Below are 18,494 nucleotides of genomic sequence, written 5' to 3' on the forward strand. Positions count from 1 at the left end.
GGGGGGGGGCGGGGGGGGCACTTCCTTTAAAGTTGGGGGCTGCAGGACCTCCTGCTTCCATAGTATTTGGAGAGAGGGAAAAACAGTCCGGGATCTCCTCCTTGCACAATCCTTGTCCTGCTCACCTGGCTCCCCTCGGCCCCCGGGGTCCCTCGGTCCAGCCTCCTCCCTAGGAGATCGGGCGCTGCCCTCGGCTGTCCTCTCCCACCAGGCCAGGGCAAAGCGCCGGAGGCACTGCCAGGGCTGCATGAGGAGGGGTGGGGCGGGGGGGCTAGCACCGGTCGCCGCACACGCCCCGCCGGGCCCTGCCAGCCGAGCTGCGGAGGCACCCGGCCGGCCCCCTCTGCTTCCACCAGCATCCTGCTGCCCCCACCGACAGGACTCGGAGCTGGCCCCGGAGCTTCTGACGTAGCAGGGGGGTGCGTGGGAGGGGAGGGGGGGCTATGGCGCGTCCCCTCCCCAGCCCCGCCCTCTGCCCCTCAGCCTCGGGCGGTCCCTACCTCCTCACTCATCCTGTATGCTCTCCCCAGTTGGGGGCGCCCTCCCCTGCCCTCTGGCCTCCGCAGGGGGAGGGCTTAAGATCAAATAGCCCCTCCCCCAGCCCCTCCTTCTTATGGCCCCTCCCTACCCGCCAGCTGAGCGGGGAGCTGGTCCCCAGTTTCTGCAACTGCTGCCTAGGCTCTGAGGTCTCCAGGGCTAGGGCCTCGAGGTGAGGGGGGCGGGGAGGGGGAATACAGACTCGTATCCCGGCAACACAGCCAACCCCAGAATGCACTCATCCCCTTCCTTCCCTGGGGGGCTGGCGCAAAGCGCCTACCACCACCGGCCAAGTGTGTTCGCCCCATTCTGGGACCTGAGGGAAACAGAGGCCTTTGAGGCCCCCCCCTGCTTCTCCACTCCCCTCGCCTCCCCGCCACCGCCCCCCCCCCCGCATCCTTCTCTTCCTCCACCACGAATGGACCACTCCCCTCCCCCACTCCCCTCACCATCCATCTCCCTTCCTCTTCTCCCCACCCCTCCTCCCTCCACACGTACCCCTTTAAATTTTCACCCTTCGGGCCCCCTCCCCCGGGCATCACGAGGCCCTCCCCGCTAGGTCTCCAGCCTTGCCAATCCCTGACCCCCTGTGGTCCCAGGACTCCTGTCGCCCGGGTCCTTCTCCCAAGCCCGCACGCCGCCGTCCCCTACCCCCCCAACACCTGAGCCCCGAGCATCCCTCGCCCCACCGGCCGCCGCCTCCCCGGCCCGGCCGCCGCCCCCGCCCCCGGCCGAGGGGAAAACACACAAAGAAAACAGAAATACCTTCCACTTAAGCATGGAGGCACATTAGGGAGGAGAGAGACAGGGACATGCCTTGGGACGGAGCGTTCCCCATCGGGCGGGGGCGCGGGGGGCGGGGGCCCCGGGCCGGCCTGCCTGGCGCTCGCCCTCTCGCCGCCTCGCGGGCTCCTCGCTCGGCCCCAGCCCCGGGGCGCGGTGCCAGGCGGGCGGGCCGGGGGCGCGGGCCCCGCCGGGGTGGACCAGCTGGGAGGGCGCCGGCGGCCGGGCGTGTGGGTGCGCGCGCGCGCGCGGGCGTGTCACCGAGTGTGCGAGAGCGAGAGTGTGTATGTGTGTGTGTGTGTGTGTGTGGGCGCGCGCGCGGGCCGGCGCGGGTGTGTCACTGCGGGCGGGAGCGCGCGCGGCGCGGGCACCCGCGTGTGGCCGGAACGTACAAAGGGCCGCCCGGGGTGGCGGGGAGCGGAGGGGGGGGCGCCGCGCCTCGCGCTCTCCAGCTGCACGGCGGGATCCCGCGGCGCGCGGCCGGGCGGGGGGTGCGGGGCGCGCTCACGCTCCCCTCCCCATTCCACCTGCTTCTCCCACCCCAAGCAATGCTCGCACCACCAGCACAGAGACAAACACCTAAGGCCCGGGACCGGTCTCGGAGCGGGGGTTGCACCTCGAGAGTGGAGGACTTCTCGGTCTCCAAGCTCTGGCGCGCCCGGGGAAGGGAAAGCATTCGGGGAGAAACCGGACCGTGAGAAGGGACTGGGGGGGGGGGCACTTTTCAGCCAAGGTGACCTCTGAAAGCCACAGTCGCCCGCCCTAGTCAGGGAGAATCTGGACCCTCCTCTGCCTCTGCCTCTGCCGGGACGCCCCCGCCCCCTCTGCTGAGACTCGGCTCCGCCGCAGGGATCCGGTCCCCCGGCGCCCCCTGCTGGGCGGTCCCCTTGCCCCCAGCTGCGGTTGCGGCCCCTCCTGCAGGCGTGTGCTGGAACTGCAGAGGCCCGCGCTGGGAGCGAGGGGAGGCAGCTCCTCGTCTGTCAAGTAGGATCCGAAGGAGCGCGCTCCAGCCCCTTCTCACACCTCCCTTGGCTTTGCCGCGGCCACGTCCAAGGCAGCCTGCGCGGCGCCAGCTCTGCCCCACCCCTGCTTTTTTCCCACCCCGACCCCGTCCCCACACCCGCCTACCTGTTGGCTCCACAGACTTCAGCTCTGACTGGCGCTGACCGACCCCTCCTCCTGTCCCAGTTGCTGGCTTCCTCTCTCCCTCCGGTTCTCTGTCCTGTCCCTCCTCTCCCGAGCTTCTCTTGGGGAGGGGAAGGGGAACCGAGTCCTCTGCCACTTTTGTTTACTCCTGGCATTCCCAAAGCCACTTTAGATGGAGCAGGAAAGGGGGACAGTACATCTCTTCACTCTAGGACACGAGGTGGAGTGGCAGGCAGACAGGAGAGGCAGGAGAGAAGACCCCACCCCAAGTGGCCCTAATGACAAACCGGTTTCCCCACTTCCTGGTCTACTAGGTTGCAACCTTAATGGAGGCTCTCCCATTTTCCTGCCCGCCCCCAGGCCTGCCCCTGAGCCAGCCTTATGCTTGGGTAGGGGCAAGTCCCAGATGCCCCTAGAGATTAATCTCCAGTTGCAGTAATTTAGGCCGTTGGGCCAGGCCAGGAGGAGGAGGGCCCCTTCCCAGCTCCAGCAGGATAGATCAGGAGGGCAGCCAAGAGCCATGTCTCAGACACACCGTCTGGGCACACGACCCCAGCAGTCGGCACCCTGACTTCTCCTGTCCTGGGCCAGCTGCCTCTCTCTCTGCCAACTGGACGGTGCCCATCTTTTGGCCTCTGAGCACACAGTGGGCATTCATCCAGCTCCCTGACTGGCTGTCTGCCCAGGATGGGCATGGGAGGCAGCAGGCCCTGTGTAGAGGAGGGGGCGGTGTTGGGAGGGGTGGCTTCCCCCCAGCTGCTCGGAAACAACCTCCTATGCCTTCCAGAGTCTACAGGCTGAGGACTCAAGCTTCTTGCTCCTCCATTCAGAAGTCTGACTCAACCACACAAACTCTGCCCTTTGTCTCCCTGTCAGGTTCCTTATAAGACAACGTCTCTTCCCTGCCCCACTTTGTGCCCACTTAAGGAGAGGGGATTCAGCAAGGCTTTACTCATATTCTCTAACGTAACTCTCTCAACAAACCTGAAGAAGAGGGCATCCTCGGCCCCATTTCAGAGATAAGGAGTTGAGGCTCAGGGGTGCCTGGGTGGTTCAGTGGTTGAGCATCTGCCTTCAGCTCAGGGCGTGATCCCAGGGTCCTGAGATCGAGTCCCCCATTGGGCACCCCGCAGGGAGCCTGTTTCTCCCTTTTCATGTCTCTGCCTCTCTCTCCGTGTCTCTCATAAATAAATAAATAAAATCTTGAAGAAAAAAAAAAAGAGTTGAGGCTCAGATAGGAATAGCCACGTGTCCACTCTAAGAGTAGCAAAGCTGAAAATCAAACCCACATCTGCCTGACTCCAAAGCTCCCAGCCTCTTTTCTATCACCAGCACGACCTCCAAACCCTGTGCACTGCCAGCAGCTGGAGGGCAGGGGGCAGGGGAGCAGCCTCAGTGGATAGAAGAGAGCTGGGCTCCAGAACATGGCTGAGGGTTAAGACATAATGGTTAAGTCAAGGTTAAGGAACTGGGCATTAGCCCTGGATGATGACAGGAAAGATGCTTGCCCAGTCACATGGAGATTTTTCTGCCCTTATGATAAATGCCAAGAAGCCACTGGTTCAGAGACTGGGGGGTGGGGAGAAGCTCTGTGAATCAGCCCCCAGACATTGGGGACAGTTCCAGAGGTGTCAGCAGGACAATGCCTCCATCTTTGCCCACCCTGAGGTGACTTCTTGCATTAGGAGGGCTCCTTCACAGTGAGGAGCTTAAATCAAATTCAGGTAATATTTTTTATTTGTGCAGCTCACTTTTTAAAGACAAATCCTTAACATTTCTCATCATCTGCGTAGCCATGAATTCATTTAACCCCCTATTCTCAGCTACTACTTCATCCACACCCACCCAACCCAGGATAGCTGGGTCCCATCGAGGGGTGAGAAGAGATACGGCTTCTGGACAGAAACAAAGACCCCAAGATCCCACAGTGAGCCAAAGGACAGATGGTGTAGACCCCACGAGATCCTGTGGCCCACCTGCCCAGGGAAGATAGGTTCCTGGCCCCCATCACATCTCCAAAGCAGGGTCTCCTAGGGTAGGGAAAAGGCTGGGAAGCCATTGCCACTGATCAGGGGCAGAGCAACACAAAGATTATTTCTCCAGTCCAGAGCCAAGAATTGCTCCCGTAAGCTGGCACGGTGCCCAGGCACAACCAATGTGCCAGCTGCCTCCACCTGAGATGCCTCAGGTGCCACCCCACCCCCGCTCTCATTCTTCAACAGGTCACTTCCCTCTGGCCCTCCTCCCCCGCATCTCTGCTATTGCTCTCTGTCTGGGCCGGGCAGCTGGCATGTCTGAGGGATCCAACGGCAGAGTTTAACCAAGCTTCTCACACACTGCTCCCTGCCCCCTTGCCTGTTCCTGGGAACCTGCAGGAGGGAGGTTATGGAGCAAACTAGAGGTGAGAATTCTGCCTCAGAGGTGGGATGTGGCGTGGGGGGGCGGGTGGGGGGGCAGAGAGAAGCATGTGAACCTCTAGGGAAAGGCACAGGAAAAAGGATGACATGGAAATTATGGCCAGGATATGCTGAACCGCTCACTCTGCCGTGGTGGAACACACACACACACACACACACACACACACACCAGATCCTAGAAAAAGCCCCCCTGCCCGTGAGGCTATTGTCCAGCCAGCGCATTTCATGAATCCCCTTTGGACCATCCACACGCCATCAAGGGTGGCCTGCGGCAGAGGAACTGTGATATGGCCCTGTTCTGGAAATACAGTGACGACCGGGGTAAGTGACCTGGCATCTGGGGCAGAGGCTGGCATGGGTGGGGGAGGCTAGGAGAAGGAGAGTCTTCTTCCCCTCTGCCCCAGTCCTGCACCCTTCTGACCACCGGCTCGCACCCAAGAACCCCTAACCCTCTCCTCTTGCATTTTGGGCCTCCCATCCCCCTCCCATCTTAGAGCCGAGTGAATAGCTGTAAGTTTCAAAAGATCGTCCCTCATTCCCTCTGGTCCCCCCCTCTCCTGCTTCTTATTGTAATGAATGCTAATGATGCTCCATAATTGATGCCCTCATTAGCACATCAAACCCACTTTCTGAAGAATGGGGAGAGAGGTGGGAGGGGGGTTCTCTGGGGTCCTGACTGCAGCCACCTCCTGCCAAAGAAATTCATCCCAGTGCTTCAGCAGAGAGAGACCCCAGGGTTGAGGGACTTCCAGAGAAAAGCCTAGATGTCCCTCTGATTGGCAGTTTTCTGAGCACAGGTCTCTGTCTTCCCTGTCAGATGGCGGGCAAGGGTCCTAACTCTGCCATCAGACTGGGAGCGCTGAGTCTCCCTCATTAACTAGAGCTCCCCCCTCAGGGTCGCACAGTGGTTCTCAAACTAAAGTGAGTATCAGAATCACTGGAGGGCCTGTCAAAACAGGGGTTACTGGGGCCCACTCCTGAAGTTTCTGATTCAGTAAGTTTGAAGAAGGGCCTGGGAAGTTGCATTTCTAACAGTATCCAAGGGATGCTGCTGCTGCTCTGGGCCCCATTTGGAGAACCAGTGGGGGGTGGAGGGGACTAGTTTCTTGTTTTCTCAGCTTAGGGATTTGCCTGATGATGCAGCTTGACTGGCAAGTCACCACAGGGCCTGGCACAGGGGGAGTGTCTGGGAGAACTTTGTGCCATGGACGATGGCACTTCTCCTCTCAAACCCCCTATCCTCAGACCACCACCAAGGCCAATTTCTGCCACATAAGCACCCCTGGAGACTTGTTTCTCCCCAGACCTTGACCTTTGATGCTGAGGGACAGAGATGACCAGAACTGGATCTCTGGATCCCCAGCTGCATGCCACCACGTGCCCTGCCACTGGTGTCAGTGGGTCTCCTGGAAAGAGGAAGGAATAAAAAAGAAGAGGGGGTGAGCAGAGAGGGGAGGTGGAATAGAGAGAGGGAGGGAGGTCAGAAGCTCAGGAATGGCAAAGGGAAGAGAGAAGAAAGATGAGGCGAGGAGACCAGAGCAGGGAGGAGGAGGAGGCACACAGTCTGCATCTATCCTAGAGGACGTATTTCGAGCCACAGGGTCCAGGTGGACCACAAACCCAACTCCTTCAGGACCACACCCAGCTTGGCTTTGAGGCTTTATTTTTCACCATCTGAACTACATGCCTTGGTGAAAAGAGGGAAAGGCAACTCTCCCATGCCCCCACTCCAGCCAGCAGCCTCCAGGCCTGCCCACTAGCCTCAGCAGCCTATGGTGGGCAGTAGGGGATGGGAACGGGTACCATCCTGACCTATTTTACCCACGCTAGCACCTGGGAACCATTGCCTGGCCCTCCCAGGTGACAGCAATCACCTGTTTAATAGTGAAAGTGGGTGGAACCCTCTCACACTTTGTTGGTGGCAATGAAAGATGGCTTTAGCAACTATGGAGAACAGTTTGGCAATTCCTCAAAAAGCTAAACACAGAAATACCACATGACCTGACAACCTAAATGTCCTTCAGTGGATGGGTGGATAAACAATTTGTGATCTCTGCATATAATGGAATATTATCTGTCCCCAGGAAGGAGTGAAGTACTAATACTCACTCCAACACAGATGAGCCTTGACCATGAGCTAAGTGAAAGAAGCCAGACACAGAAGGTCATGTATTGTATGATTCTGGGTACGTGAAATGTTTAGAATAGGTAAATCCATAGAGATCTGCCGAGGAGGAGGAGGAAGAAGAGGAGGAGGGCAAAATAGAGAGCAACTACTTCATGAGTGTGAGATTTCCTTCCGGGGTGATGAAATGTTTTAGAGCTCAGTGGAGGTGGTGGTTGCACAACATGGTGAATGCACTAAATGCTACTGAGTTGTTCACTTTAATTTTATGTTACATGCATTTTACCTCAAAAAAAAAGAAGTGGTAATGAAAGTAGGAGTTTTCCAGGGAGTTCATTAAATCGATCCATCTGTGGTCTACCTGTGTTGGAAAGAGGAGCTTGTGCTCACATGAGTGACGGCCTATCCTGATGCCCTGGGGCCCTGGGCATCTGCTCGAAAGACTCAGAAGATGCTTGCAGGACCCCAGGATGCCGTCTTCTGGACCTATGCTGCATCCCTGAAGCCTCCTCTTCTGCCTGGCTCGCACCCCAAGAGAGGCTCCCTTTCAGATTCTTGCTTCCCCAGCAGGCAGCAGATGCAGGATCCCTCGGTTGATGCCGAGGAGCTAGCTTCCTGTCTTCAGCTAACGTCGCGCCATCCACCCCAGAGACAGACGCACCTCTCCCTCATCTTCTTGCTCCAAACATAGCTGTAAAAGCCCTCTGGTTTTCTTTCCCACAGATGATTTTAATCACCCTCTAAATGGGCCTCCTGCTCCCTAGAACCCCTCACTCTTCCCAAGTCCTATCTCCATGGACAGGCTGCTCTGGGTGCAGGTGAAGCAGGGCAGGGTCCCAGAGTGAATCAGGCACATCTGCTGCTCCCACTGCTCTAGAGCCCCACTAGATCCTTCCACTCAAAGACCTTCCATGACTACTCCCTACACAATGGATTGTGTCCTTTGAGGACTCTTCATCCTTTGAGGTCCTAACAAAAGTTCTGCACCTTCTCCCTAGATAAAGGAACATACACACCCACCACAAAAAAATCTGCGGCCCTCCGCAACCTCTGCAGCCCCTCCAAGGACCCTTGGGGCAGGGCTACTCAAAGCGTGGTCCACAGACCAGTGTGGCCACTGGTTCGCAAGATAAGTACAGAAATAGAGAGCAAGCGTTAAGCCACTTTACAGGGATTTGACATTGCCACAACGTCCAGGCACATGATCATTTTTACTCTATTTTTTAAAATGTGGGTTCATAGTCAAGTGGAAATTTAACAACACTAAAAATGTCTTTCACCCCAGGGGTGCCTGGTTGGCTCAGTTGGTTAAGCGTCTGTGTTGGGCTCAGGTCATGATTCCCAGGGTCCTGGGATTGAGCCCTACATCGGGCTCCCTGCTCCGTGCTCAGCAGGGAGCCTGCTTCTCCCTCTCCCTCTGCACCCCCCACTCATGCTCTCTCTTTCTCACTCTATCTCTCAAATAAATAAATAAAATCTTAAAACAACAACAACAAAAAAGTCTCTCACCCCAGAGAGTTTAAGAAGCACTGCCCTGTGGATCCATTCACCTCCACTCATTCTCATCCCTGAGAATGTCAATAATTTCTTAGGCTGGCATTCGAGGCCCTCCAAGATCTGTCCCCTAAATCTTTCCAGCCTTATCTCTGGCCACTTTCTGCTATACTATGCAGCATACACATGCACATACGCACATGTGCTTGCTTGTGTGCATGTGTGCTCTGTATCTTCCCTTCATGCTTCAGCCTTTGCTCATACTGTTCCCCACCATAGGGTCATTCTTTCATTCTGCACCTGTTGACACAGGACTCCCAATTTCAGGCGCATCTCAAATTCCCATTTCCTCAATATAAAGCCTTCCCAAACGCTACCCCTGCTCTCCTCACTTGCAAACACATTCTAGCTGCAGTTCCCTCTCCCCTGGGCTTTCGTGACACCCACTTAGCTTTCTTTGTGGCCGTCTGTCTCCTTGTCATAGGGCAGAGCTTTGGTCCTCTTGGTCCCCTCTGTCTCCTCCACCTCCCAGAGTATCCATACTGTGTGGATTCTGGGAATTCCACTGTCCTGATTCTCTTGGGTCTCTCCTGGGGCTGCTCTCCTGTGGCCACTTGAAGGCTGGGCCTTCAGAGCCTCAAGGTCCTTCCCAAGATAGGGCCCAGGCTGGGGCACCTGGGTGGCTCAGTGGTTGAGCGTCTGCCTTTGGCTCAGGTCCTGATCCCAGGGTCCTGGGATCGAGTCCTGCATCAGGCTCCCCAGCCTGCTTCTCCCTCTGCCTGTGTCTCTGCCTCTTTCTGTGTATCTTTCATGAATAAATACATATAATCTTAAAAAAAAAAAAAAAAAACGGATAGGACCCAGGCCTCTATACCACTCCCTGCCCCACCCCTGGCTTCACCCTCCTACTCTGGGGGTCAGACTGCAGCAATAACCACTGGGAGATGACGGGGGCCAAAAATCAGTGACATCCAAGATTTCTAGGACTGGAAAAAAGTTAAATTGACTTATTTTTTGAATAGGAAATCCTTCTTGCAAGTGATACGAAACTCAAAAGTAAAATTCAAAAGGCAGAAAGGGAAGTACAGTTGAAAGTCAGTTTCCCCACCACTGCCTCCACCACAGCCACCAGGGTCCAGCGCCAGAAGCAAACACCATTCCCAGTTTCTCTGGCCTTTCGGGGCTCGCCCAAGGTGCTCAAAAGCATTTCCTTTGTGTTCTTTTACCCAAAAGGCAGCATAGGGTGCACACTCAACAATTATAAACTGGACGTTGTTCTGCATCAGCGCATATAAAGGTACTCTGTTGGGGCGGCACCTAGCTGGCTCAGTTGGTGGAGCATGCACGCTTGTTCTCAGGGTTGTAAGTGCGAGCCCCACATTGGGTTTAGAGATGATTTAAAAATAAAGTATTTTAAAAGATAAAATAAAGGTGGGGTGCCTGGGTGGCTCAGCGATTGAGCGTCTGCCTTCAGCTCGGGGTGTGATCCTGCAGTCTTGGGATTGAGTCCCACATCGGGCTTCCTGCATGGAGCCTGCTTCTGTCTCTATCTCTGTCTCTGTCTCTGTCTCTGTCTCTGTCTCTCTCTGTCTCTGTCTCTCTCTGTGTGTCTCTCATGAATAAATAAATAAAATCTTAAAATAAAATAAAATAAAAATGCCCTGTTGATAAATATTTAGGCCATGTCCCATGCAAGAGGTATCCTGGTAATTACTTTAGTTCACACAATGCAAGCAGATCTGTAGAATAAATTCCCAGAAGTGGAATAGCTGGATAAGGGTATGTGCATAATAAGTGTTTTAGGTATGAACTCTTATTCCTGTTCTTGCCCTGATTCACAGATCCATAGCAACCAATCTTTCCCAGTTTGGACACTTCTTTCTCTAGTTGTGTGCCAACTAGGGAAACTGAGGCAGACACTCTCTCCCTCCCCTGCCTCATACACACACCCATGGAATCCCAAACTGGGCAAGGGAACTGAAAGCAGAAAGAAATCCAGCTTCATCAGAGTTAGGAAGTATCCCAAGGATCCTGCCCACCTTGAGAAACAGAGGGAAGGATGAGGTGATTAGTCTGAAAAGGGAGAAACTAAGATAATGACCACTTTTCATGTGAAGGAGGAGACAAGTCAAAACACTGAAGGGATCCCTGTCAGCAAGAGAGACTTGAGATTAGCTCCCAGGGTGAACTTCCTGCAAGCACAGGAGGGGTGATGAGGGCCTGACAGCCTCAAGGACTGCGGGTGACTCCTCACTCAGAGAGCATTAAACCAGGATTAAGGGTGGTGGCCTGGCCAGGCCCGCCGGGAGGCAGAGGGCTAATGCAGGTGACCACTTAAGCTGCCAAGCAAGGGCATGGCCTCGCCAAGATGAACAGCCCGGGAACTGGATTAGTAAACATGGTCCAGAGTTTTTACGGTCTTCACAGCAATCCCGTCATCAAGCCACCGAGGAGGGCAAGCAACCGTTATGTAGAGCCCATTTCACTGATGGGAAAACCAAAGCCCAGAGAGGTTAAGACACTTGCCCAAGGCTTCACAGGTGAACCAGAACTTGAACCCCCGCCCCCCCAAGTCCAATGACGTGGCCTCCACTGCCTTCCAGAGCCTGTAAGCTTCCCCAGGATAGGTCCTGGTTCCTCCACCAGCTTCCCCAGGCCCTTTGCACCCCCACTCCTCCATGCCACCCTCCGCACCAACACCCCAACCACGCAGCCGCAGAGCAGGGTGGGGACTGCTGGGTGAGGCTGCAAATCCCTCTCCTGTCTAACAACTAAGCGGAGAGAGGAAGACAGAGGTGGGAACAGGTCCCAAACTCCCATCTCACGTGTCCTCGCCCGTCTCAGTCCCAGACTCTCTCGTGATAGGAAAGTAGGCCAGTTTGGAATATGTCACAGATATTTTCGACATCCCCATCTGTACTATAGCTTTCCACACAGCCAAGTAGGGTGGAGCCAGAACCTCCGTGCCGGATGAGGGGTACACCTGCTACCTCTGGGGCTCGGAGCCCAGATGGGGGCTGTGAACGAGCACAGGGGACCCTGATGGGCACTGAGCATGTGGCCGTCAGCCTGGACGTCAGCCTGGACAGGATGGGACAAAAGACCGACCCTATCTGCCCTCTGCCCAGAGGAGCAGTAGCAGAATGGTTATGATCTGTAGCAACTATTGCGGGGCGCAAGGCGTTGCCCTTCGAGTAGGTGTGCCTGGTGAGCCTGGGGGCAGAGCACTGGGGAGGGAGCAATTAGTCCTGCAGGGAAAGGGGTCTGGGAAAGCTTTAGGGGAGAGGTGACTGATACTGGAGTTGGGCCTTGAAAGGGGAACAAAACTTGGTTGGATGAAGATTCAGAGGGTGTTCCTGGCCCAGCATGTGCTTGGGTTGTGCTGTGGCCACTGTGGCTGGGCGAGTAGAGGGCTGGTCAGGAAGGCACAGCAAGAGAGACCGGGCAGGGGTGGGCTAGCATTGGAGAAGGAGCTGTCATGGTGAATGTCCAGCTAAGGAGCTTCAGATGCACCTGCAGGTGCCCATGGAGGCTCTTGAGTTATGTGATTCAGAAAGAACATGTAACTGTGGGCAGGGAAGAGCTACGGTGGGAGAGGCAGAGGTGCAGGCAATGAGTGAAAGTTCACTTTGAGCCACCAGCCACCCTGACCAAGTCGTTCTCCAATTTGCTGGCAGGGGTCCGGCTAGTGGGGAAGGGAGACCAACATGAGACACAAATTCCTCGAAGAAGTTAGCTGCCAGTGTAAAGGGGCCAGGGTCGGGATGGGGATTGCATAACAAGTGATTCTCCTGGAAAGGCTGGAAGAGGAGACACCTGGACACTGGGTTTACTAAACACCTATTAATGGTCACTTTGCAACATTGCCTCACTTAACCTTTACAACAAGCCCAAGAGGTAGGTACGTTTTGTGCCTTTTTATCAGTGTGGAAACTGAAGTGTGGGTTTTGGGAGTAAAGAAGCAAAGGGACGTATAAGTCCCTTCCCAAGGTCCCAGGGCTGATAATTGGGATGAGAATCAGATCTGTCTGTCCCCAAAGCCCATCCCCTTCATCTCTCACCACCTCCCAGATAAGAGACAAGGATCCCCCCCACCAAAGAAATGACTCAGGCCTCAACCCCTGACCTCCCTCTCAGCCTCCACCCTAGACCAGGCTTCCAGGGCCCCACAGCAACCCTGTGAGAGAGCCAATGAACCATTTGCTCCAGTGAGCAAACGGAGCCTCAGAGAAGTTAAGTGACTTGCCAAGGACACAAAGCTAATTAGTGACAGAGGTGGGATTCAGATCCAGATACCTTCTCCCACCTAATCACTCTGCTTTATTTTTTTTTATTTTATTTTTTTTAAATATTTTATTTATTTATTTATTTATTTATGAGAGACACAGAGAGAGAGGCAGAGACACAGGCAGAGGGAGAAGCAGGCTCCATGCAGGGAGCCCGATGTGGGACTCGATCCTGGGTCTCCAGGATCACGCCCTGGGCTGAAGGCGGCGCTAAACCGCTGAGCCACCCGGGCTGCCCACTCTGCTTTATTCCTCCCTGAACACTTAGCTTCTCTGTTCTCCAGTTTCCTCATCTGCAAAAGGGATCCCTCCAAAGGGATTCTTGAGAGAATGCACAGAGGCCACTTGGCACAGGACCCAGCACTCATCCAACATTTGACAAATATTTGCCGAGCACCTACTAGGAACAGGACCCTCTTTTAGCCTCTGGGAGGCAACAGATAAGAGAAACCAGCACTTGCTCTCCTGAAGTGGATTTTTTTTTTTTTAAGATTTTATTTATTTATTCATGAGTGACAGAGAGAGAGAGGGCAGAGACACAGGCAAAGGGAGAAGCAGGCTCCATGCAGGGAGCCTGACGCAGGACTCGATCCCGGGTCTCCAGATCATGCCCTGGGCTGAAGACGGCACTAAACCACTGAGCCACCCGGGCTGCCCTGAAGTGGATATTTAGATGAGGGTTAGGAAGAGAATGTGCTATAGCCACGGAAAAAGTGCCCCATAGTCTACACCCACTGAAGTCCTACCTACTGGTTGTAGGAGTTGGGCAAGTCACTGGTGTTCTCTGCTTCTGGATCTAGAAAACAGGAAGAGCAGAGAAGGGAGCTCCCCACAGAGTAGCCCATCATGTGTTAAGTTACTGGCAGCCTTCCAGGTGAGCCGCCCTGCTCCAACTGCCATGACACCAGTGAAGCACCTTTCTCCCCTGCCCCTGGTGGCTGGCGATAGGCTAATACCTTCATTTTTCTGTCTGCAAAACGGAGAAAAAAAAATAATATCTACCACATAGGATTAGTGCATTAAATGTCAATTGTGGGAAATGCTAAGGGTGATACGCGGCATTTGCTAAGCACTCAACAAAGACATTATAGTTTACTTAAAGTTGTCATCCTATGGTGCACACACTTTGCTTCCTGATCCCCATCTTCCCAGGACCTACAGCCTGTACTCCTTGTTCTGTTGCAGACTGAATGCTGCCCAGCCTCCTGTCCCCAGTACAGCCCTGAATCTGATGCAGGAATCGCGGGGGTCCTAAGAGCCTGAGATTCAGGGAATGCTTTGGAGGCCTTGATACAGCCCAGAGAAGTAGAGCCCCAGCTCCTCACTTTCAAGAAGATGGACACATTTGCTTGTAAGGGGTGGGTGGGCTTCTGGTCACAATCAGGGAGTTCCTCACAGAGGCAAAGGAAAACCAGGTTCTAACTCTATGAATAGAAAATAATCACAGCTGGAGCCATTCTTAAACAGGACATTATTTTTTTTTAAGATTTTATTTATTTATTCATGAGAGAGACACACACACACACACAGAGAGAGGCAGAGACATAGGCAGAGGGAGAAGCAGGCTCCATGCAGGGAGCCTGCTGTGGGACTTGATCCCGGGACTCCAGGATCGTGCCCTGGGCCAAAGGCAGGCGCTAAACTGCTGAGCTACCCAGGGATCCCCAGGACATTATTTTATTTAGTCTTGGCTCAGGTCATGATCTCAAGGTCCTTGGATGGAGATTCCACATGGAGCGCCCAACCAGAGCCACCTGCCCAATGGAGAGCCTACTTACTCCCTCTCTTTCTGCTCCTCCCCCCAACTCATGCTTTCTCTCCCTCTGCTCTTTCTCAAATAAATAAATAAAATCTTAAAAAAAATAAAAGAAGAAGGCTATCTTAGCACATATGTTTACCAATCCAACCACAAAAATCCCTTTAAAATGACAGAGAAGGGATGTCTGGGTGGCTCAGTGGTTGAGTGCCTGCCCCTGGCTCAGGGCGTGATCCTGAAGTCCTGGGATAGAGTGCCACATCAGGCTTCCTGCATGGAGCCTGCTTCTCCCTCTGCCTATGTCTCTGCCTCCCTCTTTCTGTGTCTCTCATGAATGAATAAATAAAATCTTTAAATTAATTAATTAATTAAATTTTAAAAAAGAAAAAGAAGTTCAAGGAGTTGAAAGGCCCTCTCCCCTGGCTGGCAGCACCAAGGCCACAGGTGGCTGGAGTTACTGCAAAAGACGTGAACCAGCAGGAGTTCATCCGAGCTCAGGCAACCTTCCTCAAAAAGTTTGGGAAGCTGAAGTTTTCTAAATGGGTGTACACTGTCAAGCTGCTCAAGCAAAAAGAACTTGTTCTCTATGATGAGAACTGGTTCTACAGATGAGCCACCTCCTAGAGCAGTGCCTGTATCTCTCAGGCTGCACCACTGCTGGCCCCATGACCAAGGTCTGTGGTGGACATCAGAGAAGTAGAGTCATGCCCAGCTACGGCTCCAAGAATGTAGCCCACAAGGTCCTCCAAACCCTGGAAGGGCTGAAAATTGTAGACAAGGACCAAGACGGAAGCCACAAACTGACACCTCAGGGAAAGAGATCTGGACAGATGACAGATGCCAACAAGAAGCATTAGAACAGGGGCACCTGGGTGGCTCAGTCCGTTAAGCCTCTGCCTTCAGCTCAGGTGGTGATCTCATGGTCCTGGGATTGAGCCCCATCACCAGCTCCCTGCTCAGTGAGGAATCTGCTTCTCTCTCCCCTCTGTTGCTCCCCTACCACTCCTATTTTCTCCATCAAATAAGCAAATAAAATCATTTTTTTAAAGAAGCATTAGAATAAATCCTGGGTTAATAAGTTGCTTCATTTGTGGAAGAAAGAAAAAACAAGTTGAAGAACTTATACTACCTCATTTCAAGATTCTTAGAAAGCTACAGTAATCAAGGTTGTAAGTATCCTGTTGGCATCAAGATAGACAAATAGACCAAAAGAAGAGAATAGAAAGTCTACTAATAGATTCACACATATATGCCAATTGACTTTCAACAAAGATGCAAAGGCAGTCTAGTGGGAAAAGGATAGTCTTTACAATAAATATCCTGAAGCAAATGACTTTCTTTGTTCAAAATAAAATAATTCACACTGTATACAAAAAACACAAAGTGGATCCTAGACCTAAACATAAGCTTTAAAGTATAAAATTTCTAGAAGAAACATAGGAGAAAATCTTTGTGATCTTGGGTTAGGTAAAGATTTCTTAGATAAGAACACCATAAGAGAAAAAAAACTGAAAAATTGCACTTCATCAGAACTAAGGATTTATGCCATCTCAAAGATACAGTTAAAAGGACAAAAAGACAAACTACAGACAAGGAGAGAGTATTTGCAAAGCATATACATCATAAAAGACTTTTACCTAGAATATATAAAGAACTCTCAAAACTCAGTAAGAAGGAAGCCTGGCTAGCTCAGCGGTTGAGCCTCTGCCTTTGGCTCAGGGCGTGATTTTTACTCGGGGATTGAGTCCCACATCAGGTTCCCGGTGAGGAGAGCCTGCTCCTCTCTCTGCCTATGTCTCTGTCTCTCTCTTTCTCTCATGAATAAATAAATAAATCTTTAAAAAAAAAACTCGGTAAGAAAACAAACACCTAATTTTTTTTTATTTTTATTTATTTATTTATGAGAGACAGAGAGAGAGAAGAGGCAGAGACACAGGTGGAGGGAGAAGCAGTCTCCATGCAGGGAGCCCGATGTGGGACTTGATCCCAGGTCTCCAGGATCATGCCCTGGGCCGAAGGCAGCGCTAGATCGCTGAGCCACCCGGCTGCCCACACCTAATTTTTTAAATGGGCAAAAGATTTGAATAGACACTTCAACAAGGGAAATCTATACATGGCAAATAAGCGTATGGGAAGATGTTCATTATCAGTCATTAGGGCAATACAACTTAAAACTCTAATGAGATATCACTATTAGAAGAGCTAAAAATTTTTTTCTTTAATGACAATACCAAGTGCTGGTGAGAATGTAGAGCAAGTAGAGCTCTCATACACTGTCAGTGGAAATATAAATCAATTGGAAATCAGTTTGCCAGTATCTTAAAATGTTAAACAGACATTATCCCATGACCAGCTATTCTATTCTACTCCACAAACTATTCACCCAAGAGAAATGAAAGCATATAATCATACAAAGACTTGCATGTAAATGTCCATAGCAGCTTTATTTGTAGTAGCCAAGAACTGGAAACCCAAATGTCCATCAAAAAATGAATGAATGGGGGATCCCTGGGTGGCGCAGCGGTTTGGCGCCTGCCTTTGGCCCAGGGCGCGATCCTGGAGACCCGGGATCGAATCCCACATCGGGCTCCTGGTGCATGGAGCCTGCTTCTCCCTCTGCCTATGTCTCTGCGTCCCTCTCTCTCTCTCTCTCTCTGTGACTATCATAAATAAATAAAAAAATAAAATTCTTAAAAAAAAATGAATGAATGGGGATGCCTGGGTAGCTCAGTAATTGAGCATCTGCCTTTGGCTCAGGTTGTGATCCCAGAGTCCTGGGATCAAGTCCCACATCAGGCTCCCTCCCGCATCACCTTTTCCCTCTGCCTATGTCTCCGCCTCTCTCTGTATGTCTCTCATGGATAAAATAAAATAAAATAAAATAAAATAAAATAAAATAAAATAAAATAAAATAAAAGCTTTAAAAAAAAATGAATGAATAGGGGCGCCAGGCTGGCTTGGTCAGAACAACATGTGACTCTTGATTTCAGAGTCACAAGTCCAAGCCCCATGTTGGATGTAGAGATTACAAATAAATAAATAAGCTTTATTTTTTAAAAAAGATTTTATTTATTTGACATACACAGAGAGAGAGCACAAGCAGAGAGAGCAGGAGAGGGAGAAACAGACTCAATCCCAGAACCCTGGGATCATGACCTGAGCCAAAGGCAGACGCTTAACTGACTGAGCCACCCAGGCACTCCCTTAAGCTTTATTCTTAAAAAGTGAATGAATAAACAAATTAGAACATGTTCATACAAAGGAATACTACCCAGCAATAAAAAGCAATGAACAATTGATACACATAATAACATGGATGAATCCCAAAATGATTATGCTAAGTGAAAGGAGGCAGACAAAAAAAAGAATATTTTTATGCTGTTCGATTCCAAAGTGCTATCAAATCTAGAAAAGGCAAACTAACTAATCTCTAATAACAGGTAAGCACATCAGTGTTTGCCTAAAGAGAGGGGAGGAGGGGGAGAGGAGTGGGAGTAATAGATTAAAAAGGAACACAAGGAAACTTTTGGGGGTATTGGATATGTTCATCATCTTGACTTAGTGATGGTTTGACAGGTGTACTCATATGTGAAAACTTAACAAACGGTACATTTTTAAATATGTGTGTAGTTTGGGCAGCCCAGGTGGCTCAGCGGTTTAACGCCACCTTCAGCTCAGGGTGTGATCCTGGAGACCCGGATGGAGGCCCACATCGGGATCCCTGCATGGAGCCTGCTTCTCCCTCTGTCTGTGTCTCTGCCTCTCTCTCTCTCTCTGTCTCATGAATAAATAAATAAAATCTTTAAAAAATATATATGTGTAGTTTATTGTGTTGCCAATTATTCTTCAGTAGAACTATAAAAAAGGTAAATGAAAAGAAACAATAATCTGATAAAACAAAAGAATTAATCCAAAAAAAAAAAGGAATGAGATCTAAATATTGGGAAAAA

At 51.9% G+C, this 18,494-nt stretch overlaps 1 protein-coding gene and 1 pseudogene across 5 annotated transcripts in view; one reads left to right on the forward strand and one right to left on the reverse strand.

Annotated features, from left to right (window-relative positions):
* The window catches only part of SRCIN1 (SRC kinase signaling inhibitor 1), a 67,562-nt gene extending 66,847 nt beyond the window's left edge, over nt 1–715 (reverse strand). Inside the window, exon 1 of one of the 5 annotated variants that reach the window (XM_072780319.1) lies at nt 126–385. In XM_072780319.1, the coding sequence (XP_072636420.1) occupies nt 126–249 (124 nt within the window). In that variant the 5' untranslated portion in view covers nt 250–385. Of the gene's footprint in view, nt 1–125; nt 386–628 lie in introns of those variants that run through there. The other 4 variants (XM_072780320.1, XM_072780321.1, XM_072780315.1 and 1 more) reach the window with 4 other exon arrangements.
* Nucleotides 716–5,170: 4,455 nt separating this feature from the next.
* Nucleotides 5,171–15,564, forward strand: LOC140607368 (small ribosomal subunit protein eS19 pseudogene; annotated as a pseudogene).
* Nucleotides 15,565–18,494: the final 2,930 nt, after the last annotated feature.

The sequence above is a fragment of the Canis lupus genome, chromosome 16, assembly GCF_048164855.1.
Source record: "Canis lupus baileyi chromosome 16, mCanLup2.hap1, whole genome shotgun sequence".
Taxonomy (NCBI): domain Eukaryota; kingdom Metazoa; phylum Chordata; class Mammalia; order Carnivora; family Canidae; genus Canis; species Canis lupus.